A 12,804-nucleotide genomic window follows, 5' to 3' on the forward strand; every position below is an offset into this window, starting at 1 on the left:
CAGCCTATTAGAAGAGCAGGCTCCGGATTCCAGTAGGAGTTGCTCTGTGAGCCATTTGGGACATAGGGACCAGGTAGAATGTGAGCGCAGCCCAGAAGTGGTCTGGTGGGAATGAGCTAAGCTGCTGGAGGCCTTTTGTGGGCTCTCTCACTGGCACCATCCGAGTCCGCAGTAGCTCGTTGGTGCTGGACCCAGTACATACCTACCTCTTATTTCCAGTCGAGTGAGTGAGTGGAATTCTAGGGGGCAAGAGGCGGATCCTCTTTGCTGCTCCCTTTTGTAAAGGTTTACAATGCTTTTCTTTCTTTTGTTTTTTGATTTTTTTTCTCCTTGGCCTCTTCTGAATAAAAAGGACACATAATGCCCAGCTCTTTTATGCACATACTTAAGTTTAAGAAACTGTGTCTTACCTCCAACTTCTTTATTCCCGTGGTTACTTAATGATTTAGTTTAGGATCCTTTTTAGAGCATGATGCAATAAGAAAATACTGACTTTAAATTGTATACAGTTTCTTGTTAAAAAAATAATGGAGTACGGTCAGCCCTTGGTCTGTGGGTTCCTCATCCACAGATTCAACCAACCACAAATCAGAAATATTCATGGGAAATATTCCAGAGAGTTCCAAAAAGCAAAACTTGAATTTGCCATGAGCCAACAATTATTTACATAGCATTTACATTGTATAAGGTATTATAAGTAGTCTAGAGATGATTTAAAGTACACGGGAGGGCGGATTTGTGTAGATTACATGCAAATACTATGCTGTTTTATAGAAGGCATCCTTGTTTGAGCATCCTTGGATTTTGGTCAGTCTCTGCAGGTGGTCTTGGAACCAACCCCCCAGGGATACTGAGGGACAAATGTATGTCATTGATAAGTCCAAATGTTAATTGATGTAAAAATGAACTGTCCGGTCACTATTGTTCTGCTCCCTGGAAAGGAGGTTTAATTTGTTATTGCAGTTACTTGAATGTAGAGTAGACAGCTGCCTAAAACTGGAATAGGATTGTAAACTCCACCCAGCCTATCAGCTGCTTCCAGGAGTATCTTTTGTGTCTCAGAGACAGGAGGCTTGTGACTATGAACATTTGAGTTATTCTGTTGGCAGATGTGGGACTATTTAAATCTTTGACTAATGCACATAGAACCTTCAAGGAAGAAACCCATAAACAGCAAGGGCATGTATCACAGTACAGGACAAACCTACTAGGAGTTCAAGATTAAAGGATACATATCTGAAACATATGAAGTGGAATGGAGAGGGAGAGCACAGTTTCCTTTACTGTTTGCTTATTCAGATTGATAAAGCTTGTCCTGCTTGGCCCTTTTTCTTACTTGTTGAGCCGTGTTGGTGTATCGGTAAGGTAATTGTCGCTGTGTAACCCCCACCCCCAGTTAATTGCATAAAGCAGCAACATCCATTTGCACACAATTCTCTGGGATAGCAATATAGGCTGAGTTCAGCTTGATATGACTTCTGCTGGTCTCACCTGGGATCGTGAATGTGGCTTTAGGCATTCGGTGGCCTAACGGGCTGGATGGTTTACAGTGGCCTCACTCATGTGTCTGATGGTTGTCAGGCTGTGTAGTTCAAGCCCTTGTCTTTCTGTGTGACCTCTCCAACGGGCTAGCTCAAGTTCATTTGCATCATGGCTTCTAGCGTCAGTCATAAGGGCGGGGGAGGGGCAACATCCTAATACACAAATGCTCAAGCCCCTGCTTGTATCTCATCTTATAATGTCCCTTTGGTCAAATCAGTCACATAGACAAGTCCAGATTGAAGGGGTGGAGGATAAACTCTGTCTCTTGATAGAAGAGGTGGCAGAGTCAAATTTCAGAGGTTTTGCATATAGGGGTGGTAGGAATTGTTCCAGCCATCTTTGCAAACAGTCTACCACAGTCGGACAAGGAACCCGAGGGTGGAAGGATATAGTTTAAGGGTTTGTTCGGTGGTTACACGTGGCATATAGGTTTAATAAAATGTTAGGCAGTGTATGGCAGTGTACTCGGTATTATATTTCAACAGAAGAATAGTTGTGTGAAAGTGGTTTGTACCATCCATGTTCTTAGTGATGAATGGATCCTGTGCATATTAGTCATTCAGTTAAATATTTATGGGACATTATTCATGGGCCAGCCCTGTTCTAGGTGATAAGAAAACAGCTGGGGGGAAAAGCACACACAATTCAGTATGTATAAAAGTCACGAGTAACAAAGAGAAATTTAAAGCTTAGTAGTGTGGCTTTTGATTTTGGGTTTGTGGCAGCTGAGTTTGTTCTCCATGCAAGAATGCCACACAGGCAGATTTTTATCAAGAATTTAGCCGCCGTGAAATTTGGTTTTAAAGAGCAACTTGGTAACTGGTTTCTCTGCTAACAGCAAATATGTATTTTAATTATTGTATTCAAGAAACTACCTTAAAAAGGGAGATTCATGTACTTTTCTACTAAAGAAGGCTGATCTTTCAATCAACAGATATTAAAGGAATAAATCAATTATTGTATTCTCATATCTACCAATCTAAGTAATTCTAGTCTATTAGTTATAAGCTGTTCAGACAGTTACTCAGTCTCTAGCATCTCCCATCTACCTGCCCAGGTGGGTTGGACTGTGAAGAAACCTTTTTGGAAGAGTCTTACCTAAATGGAATAAGTTAAGACACTTGGACTCGTTGCTTGTCAGGCCAGATTAGTTGGGTCCCTAGTGCTAGGGTGTCAGAAATAGACACCCTAATTGCATGGGAGCTGAGAGTTTTTCTTTACAGCAGCAGTCTTATGTACTCTTGCTAAGATTGTATTCTTATAGGATGAAAATAGGTATAAAAATGACCTGTTCAGTTTACCAGGTTGGGGGAAAAAGTCTTTTATAATTAAAATAATTGTGACCCATGTTTTGAAAAAAAAATCAGAACATTTCTACTGTTCTGTTTTCTATTCTGTTTGATCTGACAATCTCCTTGAATCCAGTGGTGACAATACTGGAAAAACTTGTTGCTCTAAAAATGTCACCTTTTGTTACATGACCCTGGAAAGGCGGGGAAGTTGGAAGTGACTTTTTTCTTTCTCCTTTCCTTTCTTTTTTTTCACCTTTTTATTAGAAAAACTTTTTATCACTGACATATGTTTGTTAGCATCCCCCTTCCCCCCCACCAGCCATCTTTATAATGTTGAAACTGAAAGGAAAAATGGAGCTAAGATGAGTTACAGTTAAGTGACTTTTGCTTGTGGCATTGCGCTAGTCTTTGTACAAAATGACCTAAACCAACACTGCTCTTGCTGCCAGGAATTTAAGATCGAAATGGAAAGGAAGATAACTAGTGTTCTGGTTTGCAGTGTGAGAGCGTTACTGTCTGTTAAAATAGGAGCATTGATCCCTCTGAGAGTACATTTAAATTCTACCTTAAATTTAAATTCAACATGAAATGTACTATCTTTCAGCAAGTACATTTAAATTCTGATATTAAAGTCCACTAGATATAACATGAAATGATTTTGTTTGAATACCCAAGCGATAACTGTGATATTGAATATCTAATATTGAATTGTATGTGGTCGGAGCCCATTGTAGAGATGGACAGGCTGTGTGTGTAAGGACAGTGCCAAAGTCAAGGCCCCATTGGATAGGTATGAGTATGGGTAGGGAGGAGGGGAAGCCTGGGTTACTGTAGACTGAAATAGAAGGATAAAGATGAGAGAGGGAAACACCAGTTCTAGCCGGAATCGGGGAAAGCATAGCTCTTGCTCACAATTAGCCGTGGTTGGTGACAAAATTTTTGGCAAAATTTTTGACAGGGCTTTGGAGGACTCTTATCCAGGATCATGAATTAATCTAGAGGTTTATTTTGAAAGGTATTTTCAATGTATAAATCTGTGCTCTCCATTTATCAGCAAAATGAATACACATTATTGACCATCTATCTTTAGAAATGTTCTTGAAAAGTATAAAATGAATGGTCAGGCAGTAGAACTAGTGTTTTTAAAAGGATGAAACCATGCAACATTAAGACTTAAGATGTTAAGATGGGTATATTTTATTCTTTCTTTTGCAGACATACATTGGAAGTGTGGTTATATCTGTTAACCCATACCGGTCATTGCCCATTTATTCACCAGAGAAAGTGGAAGATTACAGGAACAGAAATTTTTATGAACTGAGCCCGCACATGTAAGTATGGTATTAAAGCATTAAGTTTCTCTTTCACTCCAGAGCTGTCTAGTTGACAGATGTGTCCAGCTGTTTCCTTTGAGTCTCAGGAAAATGTTTTAGTCATTTTTAAAAATTAGATGAAGGAATGTGGAAGTGAATTGTTATGCCTTATTTTAAACTAAAAAAAAAAAAAAAAAGGCAGAATATTTCATTTGGCCTCAGGCTCTTTAAGTTCTGAAATATTTGGGTTCAGTATGTAAAGTATCTTCTGTTAGAAATTCTGTGTAAGTAGCAGCTGCTGCTAATTATTTTTTCAAATAAAACAGGAATGTGCATTGTTTGTTATTATAAAGAGCCCAAGCAGCATTTTCATGCTCTTGTTGGGTCCAGAAAGATCCCAAGTGTTGGGTTGTGTAATAGTTTTTGAGGAAAAGGAATAAGTAATCCCTTCAGTTTATAATCTTCATGGACATTGTTCACCAGATGTGTACATTAAGCCAATGATTTCACCTTCCCTGAAGTTAGTCACTTGTTTGATTTTTCTGAGGTCACTTGTTATTGTAAATAATTCCTGTAAATAATAATCTACAATAATTACACAGTGCTGAGGTTGAGAAAACCTGAACCTAAGTGAAAGAATCTGCAGAGTTTTAGTTGTGTCCTAGCAGAAAAGAATTTTCTCTGTATGATTGAAGATGGGCTCTATTATTTTTGCTAGAAAATAAATCTAATAATTAAAGAATATACATACCACTGTCCAGATGTTTATTTTAGTTTCTTTTGATAGTGGAGCATACAGTGACATTTTTGGACTGTTTGGAACTAAAGATTTAAATAATTTGTAAAAATGGTTATTAAAAATTAAACACTGTATTTTACCAATCAAGTGGATTCTGATTATTCAGTTTTCTCCTAGAAGTAGGTTTTGCAAGTGAACTTGTTTCATTTTGCCTTAACAAAAATAAAATCTATTGGGATTGACATATATACACTAATATGTATAAAATGGATAACTAATAAGAACCTGCTGTATAAAAAAATAAAATTCTAAAATTCAAAAAAAAATCTGAAATTTGTTTGATAAAGTTATCCCTATAGTTAAAGTCCCTGCAATGAAATACCTTATTTGATGCCTTAATATTTATTTTAAATTCTAGGCCTTGAAGCCATGCCTCTCAAATGCTTAGATCAGCTATGTCAGAATCCCCCAGGAGCTTAGGAAAAACCTAGTTTCCTAGGCCTTACCTCTAACAAGCCAGGAGTCTACATTTTTCACAAGCTTTCCAGGTGATTCATATGTATGAGCAAGTTTGAGAACATGTTGTCTCAGAGATATATTTACAAATGTTTTCCCTTCCTTAACCGCTTACCGCAAATTATGATCTTTTACAATAATAGCATTAGTGATAATAGTAACAGTAATGGCTTGTATTTATTGAATACTTATTATGTGCAGGTACTTCTCTACATACTTTCCATGTATTATAACTCACGTCATTCTCAAAATAATCCTGTGAGGTAGGTACTATTACAAATGGGGAAATTGTCTCAGAGAAATAAGTCATTTATCAAAGCTCGTGGGTCGGGAGCAGGGGTGTGAAAACAGTCATCTGGTGTGCCTCTCAGCTGGAAATGGGTTCCACCGTTTTCTTCTTACGGCCTCTTACTGTGCAGTTTTATTCTGCTACCCTTGGGTTGCCTGTGTTCCTGCATCCTGGACCCTCCAGGATAACTTAGCTGTGCCTCAGTTTGCTTCCAGAGACCGCATGCCATTCTTCCATTTGCAGCTTAAATCTCCACTTTGGGGTTGTTTAGATATATAATAGATGTCCATTCTAGAACATAGAAATTCATGCTGTGGAATATCCACTTTTATCCCTGTTCCTGAAAGATTCCTATAAGAGGCTGCATAGCACTGCTACCCAAGTTCACCCCTTACCCCCCAAGGGAAAAAAACCACACCAGCAATAAAATAAATTCCCAGTGTGCTTAAGATAAAGACAGAATCTTTTTACCATGATCTATCAAACATTGTGCATGGGGTGAAAGGTACAATCTCACCTAATAAATCTGAATTCCCTAGATTCATATCACAGCTCCCTCCCCACCTCACTTTGTTCTTTCAGTCCTCAGCACACTCCTTCCCACCACATCATCTTTGCACATTTTGTGCTTTCTGCCTGGAATGCTTTTCCCTCCCTTTTCCCCAAGGCAACTCCTGTTCTTCCTTTAGATCTTAGATTGCATTAGACCTCAAGGAAGAAATGTCCATCCCTCGCCCCCTCCTTGCCAAGGTCAGATCTATTGCTCTTGTCACAGTTACAGTTAAACATTTCTTTATGGGATTATTTGATTCATGCATGTCAGCTTCACCTGCCATGCCAGCTTTTGCTCACCATAATATTCTTAGCACCTGAAAGTAAGTGTTCAAAATATATTGAACAGGACGTGGTTTGAGTCCCAGCTTTTCCATTTACAAACCATGTCATCTTGAGCAAATTACTTGAAAAAACTTCAAATCAGAAATTAAGTAATTTGTTGTGTACAATGGGAAAATAATTATTAACTCATAGGATTTTTGTGAGGGATAACTATGTAGTAGATATTTAGAAAGTATAATTATCTGATATAAGTAAAGTGCTTAGCAGGGAATCTGTCGTTATGGACAGCTGCTGCTATTAACAGTGATAAATATAATAATTAATGTAATAATGAGATATGTAGGACACATTTCCGACATTTTAACAGGCTCTTCCTTACCACTTTGTCCTCCATGGTGGGACATTTCCACTTCCTTTAATGCATTTTCCTGCATTATCCTTTGTGAGTGTCCGTCTTTGACAGCATCTGAAACAGGGTCAGTGCTAGCTAGGTTCCCTACTAAAACCCAACCTGACCTTCTCTCATAGGATCTTTGTGATATAATAGGATAAGATGACTTCAAGCTTTTGATGCATTCTAGTCATAACTCTTCAAGAATTTGGTTCCAATTTGAATAAAAAAGAACTTAAGCAGCTGCTCAAACCAAGTACCTTGAAAATTGCTGATTAATTTGCCCCAGATTACATTTGGAATTTCATTTGACCTGTTGTTCACTGTTAGTCTGCAAAACCATCCAGATATTTCCCTCATAACTCATGTGTTTTTGAAGGTGTCCAGAAATTATCTTTCTTTAAATTTCAGACAATTGAAAAATATTTACATTCTACATAAGTACGTGACTCAGAGAGCAGAAATGAAATGAAGATAAACAGTGGCTTCTTATCTATGTTCCTTTTTTTTTTTTTTTTTCTATGTTCCTTTTCAAAAATGGTTTTCTGTTGTCATACCTCTTCTGTTTCCTTCTCTGGATTCCTATCCCCTGTACGTTTGGAGCTACACCTTAAGTGTGATAACATTGGGTGGCTTGCCCAGAGAAATGAGGGCCCTGCTGGGCAGCATAGGTGATACTGTTTACCTTTCTAATTGTGTAAGCTGTGTCTTTCCAGCATGATTTTTAAATATTTTGCACATAAGGAATTTTTCTTAAATATCCCAGTGAGGACTTAGTACATTTCAGACCACTCAGTAACTGCGTTCATGGAGAACTGCCTCAGAGGCCAAACGTCAGGGATGGGAAAGAATGATAGGGGAGAGATAAGGGAGATAACTGAACTATTTACTCTCCCTCCACTCAGAATAGCACGGTGACAAACACCTTCTGATATTTTAGTTACCAAATCCACTGGCCTTCCCTTGGGTGATTGCCTTTTCACCTTGCAGCACTAGATAGAGTTTATCACCCTCAGATGGCTCTTCCTAAAACCGGATCATGCTATTCCCGGAAACCTTCCTGGGCTCCCCATTACTATTTGAGTGAACTCCAAGTTCCTTGGCTTACTGTTCAGGCTCTTGGCCGTCCAGCCTTCTTCCTCCTCTCCAGCCCAAACACCACTTCACGCCTTCATGGAACCTCCTTTTGAGTCGCAGCTTTCCATGTCTTTTCCTTTCTGCCTCTCCCACCTCATACCCCAACTCTACTCTTAACATCCTGCCTGTCTCCTAGGTTCTGTCTTAAAGGCTTGATCAGCTCCAGACTAACCCACCAGTGACTTTTCCTGCCTCTGAGTTCTCAGAACCACTCATGTGATCTGACACACCATCTTTCTTACTGTGGTTAATTGTGTTTCAGTGTCATCTTCTTTAATGAGATAGAAGCTTCTGTAGACCAGGAACTTTATCCTGTGCATCTCTGTAGTGCTTTCAGTGCTTTTCTCTTAAGAGCTCAATAACAAGAGAACAAAAGAGGTTTTAAATAATATTTCATTACATTTTACTTGTCCTGTCTCATCTCTGACAATTCAAGGAAATCAAACTATTCTTGGCATGCTATTTGCCGGGTTTATTCAAAACTTCATGCAGTATAATGAGAATTTTTTTTTCATTTCTATAAAAAAGTAGACTAAAGTATTATAGTGCTCTTCAACCCTGAGTGTTCAGGTTCAATTAATTCCTGATGCAGAGCACTTACCATCTAATTATACGCAGTGTCTAGCGAAGGGAACATGCCGCTAAAAGGAAAAGTGCCCCACCACCAATCCTTCCTGGTAGTCACGACCCAGGAGTGCGCTGAAATGTGTCCTTCCCACATTGAGACATGGTGTGGTGGCCATATTACGTAGGCATTACAAGCACTATTTGAAGCAAGCTGTCTTTCCATTTCAGTAAATGAAAAGCCTTGCAACAAATTCTGAAAACTGAGAAAAATGTCTTAAGACCTTGAAAATTTTCTGGCTACTCTCACCTAAAAATGGACAAGTGATTAATGGGAGGATTTGGAATATGTTCCTGTCAGTTGTCCAGATGTGAGCCCCCTGTCTCTAGGGAACCTCCGACCCCTAATTTTATGACAGTTGATTTTGCAGGACCAGATACTAGTGCCCAGAGAATGACATTGCTAGAAAGCTTGTGTGTTTTGAGTCCTTGTTAATCGTGTTATTTTACTCCATTCAGGGTGAACCAGATACATGTTATAAAAAACATTTCTGACTATATCTCAAAATGTGCCAGTGCTGTGGTTGGGTGTCCAGAGCTTAGGATAAGGGTTTAGGGCAGAAGCCCCAGGTGTTGTCCCTTTTCTTATTATCAGTATTTTCCTCTATAGCGGAGTTGAAATTCTGTGAGTAAAATTTTATTTGTTTTGAGAACTTTTATGACAGCTAGATTCTGAATTCTCATAGAGGTTGCTTGTACAACCGGGTGTTAAAGTACTTTCTCAAGGAAAGTGAGAAGGAGTGTGTGTGTGTGTGTTTGTGTGTTGATGTGATGTCACTGAGACTTTTGTATTATTTCCCTCATTTCCTTTTTGGAATAGTGGAGCCTCCCATTGATTCAGTCCCTCCCAGAAAACCACTTGCAGAAAAGGGTTTTATGCTTTCCCATCTAGCATTCTTTCTACTTTTTGCTTTAGGAAAGTTACTCACTTACTGAGCAAATGTTTATCGAGAGCTTACCATGTGCCAGACTCTCTTTTAGGCACTGACATACAGCAGTTGAACAAAGCAGATAAAATTCCTGTCTTCGTGAGGGAGACAATCCTCAAACTTTAGTATACAGAAACCAAGATTGTTCAAACCATTGGTTAGGGGGGAAAAGGGTAGAGCAAAGGGAGGGAAGCTTTTGTGAAAAACAAAATAAATTTAAATAGTATTCTTATAAAGCACCTCTAAGCCATGTTCTCTCAGGTAGTTTAAGTCAATAGCCCATAGGTTGTGATCTGGAAGGGTCTGCATCTGTGTACGTCTCTAATCCACATGAGTAACTTGTGCAGGGGGGAATCTGAGCTCCGTCTTACTCTTTAGTTGGGATACCTTAAGTTAACATCTCATGTGGAATGCCACCATCTTAAAAAGAGCTCAAATTGCCCCTTTCCCTTTCTGCACGACTGTCATGGGTCAGAATAAGCAGAAGGCAGTCACCATGTTTGCTGTCTTGGCAGATACTTGTTGGATTCTGGACAAATGTGGATGAGAAGACTTCTTGATGTAGAGAGATTGATTCCTGTTAGCAGTGCGATGCAATGTGGTAGTGAAGGATAGGTGTTAAATTGAAGCTTCCTGAGGCTGGGTCCATGCTGAGAGACACGTCTGGGCTTCGCACTGAATCAGATTTTACGAAGCTCCACGAACTGAACTTCCTGCCTTTAACTCTCAAACTTTTATTCTCAGTCTGTTGCTTTATGGGAGTTATTTTCAAAACAGTGTCTTTCAGAATATATACTCTTGGCAGAAAGGGACCTCAGCTAATTTTTCTTTCAGATTATGAACTTTTAAAATTAAAGTTGGAAGGTTGGTTCTATACTACCATAATGTTTTTACCATGACAATCATTGTGATAGAAGGATACATTTATTAATGAAAAGTGTTTTTGTATGCCTGAGAAGTCTCAGAATCCTAATTTCTAGATCCCTAATTAGAATTTTTATCACTTCTCAGAAAATGCACGTCTCAGACTTGAAAGTTTATTTTGAAAAGGGAATTCATAAAGCCGAGCACACGTTCATACCAGCATACATGATTATTTCATTGGTGTATAATATTAAAGGGAAAAAATTGATTCTTGACAAAATAGGTTGCTTCCTGCCGGAATGTTATAGGACTTTCACAGGCCCTGAGAAATTCTGCAGCCTTCTGGAAGAGATCCATTTCATCCAAGGGAGTGGCACTGAGGCCTTAGCCCTGAAAAGCGTTAGCCTAACACTTCATCTGCACTTGGAACCCACGTGAGGAGTGCTGTCTAGAGGGGGTGTGTTCAGGGGAGGGGTGCCCCCTTTGTTGTTGAAGTAAGACTCACTGCTGTTGTCTGGTGCTGGGACTTGTGTGGCAGTAGGACCGGATGGGTGGGTTGAAGGGAACTGTGTGGGAGTTTGTCTAAACAGGGGCTGGCAAATACTGGTCCTCATCCAGTCTGGGGAAATCAGCAAAGCCAGGAGTAATAGAAACAGAGTGCAGTAAGGCACTTAGGGGGCCCATCCTTGGGAGACTGGGGAACCAAGAGTGGGCACTGGGGCTGTCATGCGACAGAAATCCATGCAAGGGAAGCAGGCCCTGGAGGACCAGCCCCAGGAAGGGGGATTGCTGCTGTCCCCACTGTCTAGGTGTACTTTCCACCCGCTCCAGCCTGTCTCAGGGGTCCAAATCCCCGAGCAGAAGTGATTGTTCATTCATTTCATCAACATTATTAAGCATCTACAGTATGTGTGAGGTGTTGGGGATACAAAAATGATTTATCCCTAAAGATTCACAGCCTAGCGTGGGAAACAGACCAGTGAGCAAATAACTAGAGAAGAGAGAGAACTGCCGTGAAAAAGGTGGGAGATCAGAGTGACCATGTGTTCAGGCCTGCCCTGGACAGTCCGTCACTCCTGTTGTATCAGCATAATTATCAGTAGTGCCCCCTGTCCTCACAGGTGTCTGAGTGTGGTCCCCATGGATAAGGTGCTGTGGGTGTGCCAGGGAGAGGGTGTTCAGCCCTGCCTGAGGAGCTGGGGGATGGGACAGTGGGAGTCTTGAAGGATGAATTTGCCACATAGATAAGGAATAGGATTTAGGCCCAGGAGATAATTTTCCCAGCAGGGGGAATAGTGTTGATCCAGTGATTCAGCAGTTGTTATTTGAGTGCCTGTCAAGTGCCAGGCATGAGTGCAGGTACTGGTCAAATATCTTGGCCCTTTTGAGCTTACATCCTAGCAGGGGGAGAGACCATAAACCAGAGAAGGAAATAAACTAAATGGTGGTGTAGATGGTGACAAGTGCACAGAAGTACTGTGTGAGGGTGAGGGTTCCACAGTGTACCATTTGAAATAGGGTGGCCAGGGATGCCTCGCTGAGATGGTGATACTCCAGTCGTGTCCTGGGGGGTGAGGGGGCGAGCCGTGTGAAGTGCGGAGCGAGGAGTGTTCTGGGCCAAGGGAACAGCGCGTGCCAAGAACTGAAGGGGAGACCCAGAGATACGACATGGCCCGTCCGTGATCTCAATTCCTGTGGTTCCCAGAGGCTGGAATGCAGGATGCAAGCTGGGAAGGGGGATATATGGTAGAAGAGGAAGAGCAGATCTGGGTCACAAATGGCTTGTGTGCTAAGGATTTGCAGTTTTAAGCAGGCAGAAGGAGAGATAAGGTCAGCCTTGAGATTTGAACTGTTCTGGAGCCCCAGGGGAAGAGGAACTCAAGGACAGTAAAGTTTAGGGATCTGGTCGGCTTTGGCAATAATCCAGACTAGAAGGGAAGAGGGCAGAGTCTCATCTGGAAATGGGGGGGGACATTTCAGAGGCAAACCCGTAGAACCCAGTGGGAGTGACGAAGAGTGAGGGGGGCGGAAGGGAGGCTCAGAGGCCAGTCATGACTCCCGGCTGAGCTGGGGGTGTGGATGCCAAGCAATTCCCGAAAAGCTGAACTAGTCTGGAGGCGGCCTTGTAAAGCAGCGGTGGGCACTGGGGGTTGGCATGAACATGGAGTAGGGGGCTTCCTACCTGGCACCTTCGTGTCCCCTGATCCAAGCATGGGGACAGAGTGGCTTGTCTGAACTTAGGGAAGAGAACGTGTGTAGACCTACATTTCCAGTATTGGCTCCTTTGCACGCATGCTCAGTCACTGAGCATTTCTCTTTTATAAATGTGCT

At 41.0% G+C, this 12,804-nt stretch overlaps 1 protein-coding gene across 3 annotated transcripts in view; it reads left to right on the top strand.

Moving 5' to 3' along the window:
* Positions 1-12,804, top strand: part of MYO1B (myosin IB) — a 185,902-nt gene that overhangs the window by 52,420 nt on the left and 120,678 nt on the right. For all 3 annotated transcript variants that reach the window (XM_061185944.1, XM_061185927.1, XM_061185935.1), the window contains exon 3: positions 4,050-4,165. In XM_061185944.1, the coding sequence (XP_061041927.1) occupies positions 4,050-4,165 (116 nt within the window). The remainder of the gene's footprint in view (positions 1-4,049; positions 4,166-12,804) is intronic.

Source organism: Eubalaena glacialis, chromosome 1 (assembly GCF_028564815.1).
Source record: "Eubalaena glacialis isolate mEubGla1 chromosome 1, mEubGla1.1.hap2.+ XY, whole genome shotgun sequence".
In the NCBI taxonomy this organism is placed as follows: domain Eukaryota; kingdom Metazoa; phylum Chordata; class Mammalia; order Artiodactyla; family Balaenidae; genus Eubalaena; species Eubalaena glacialis.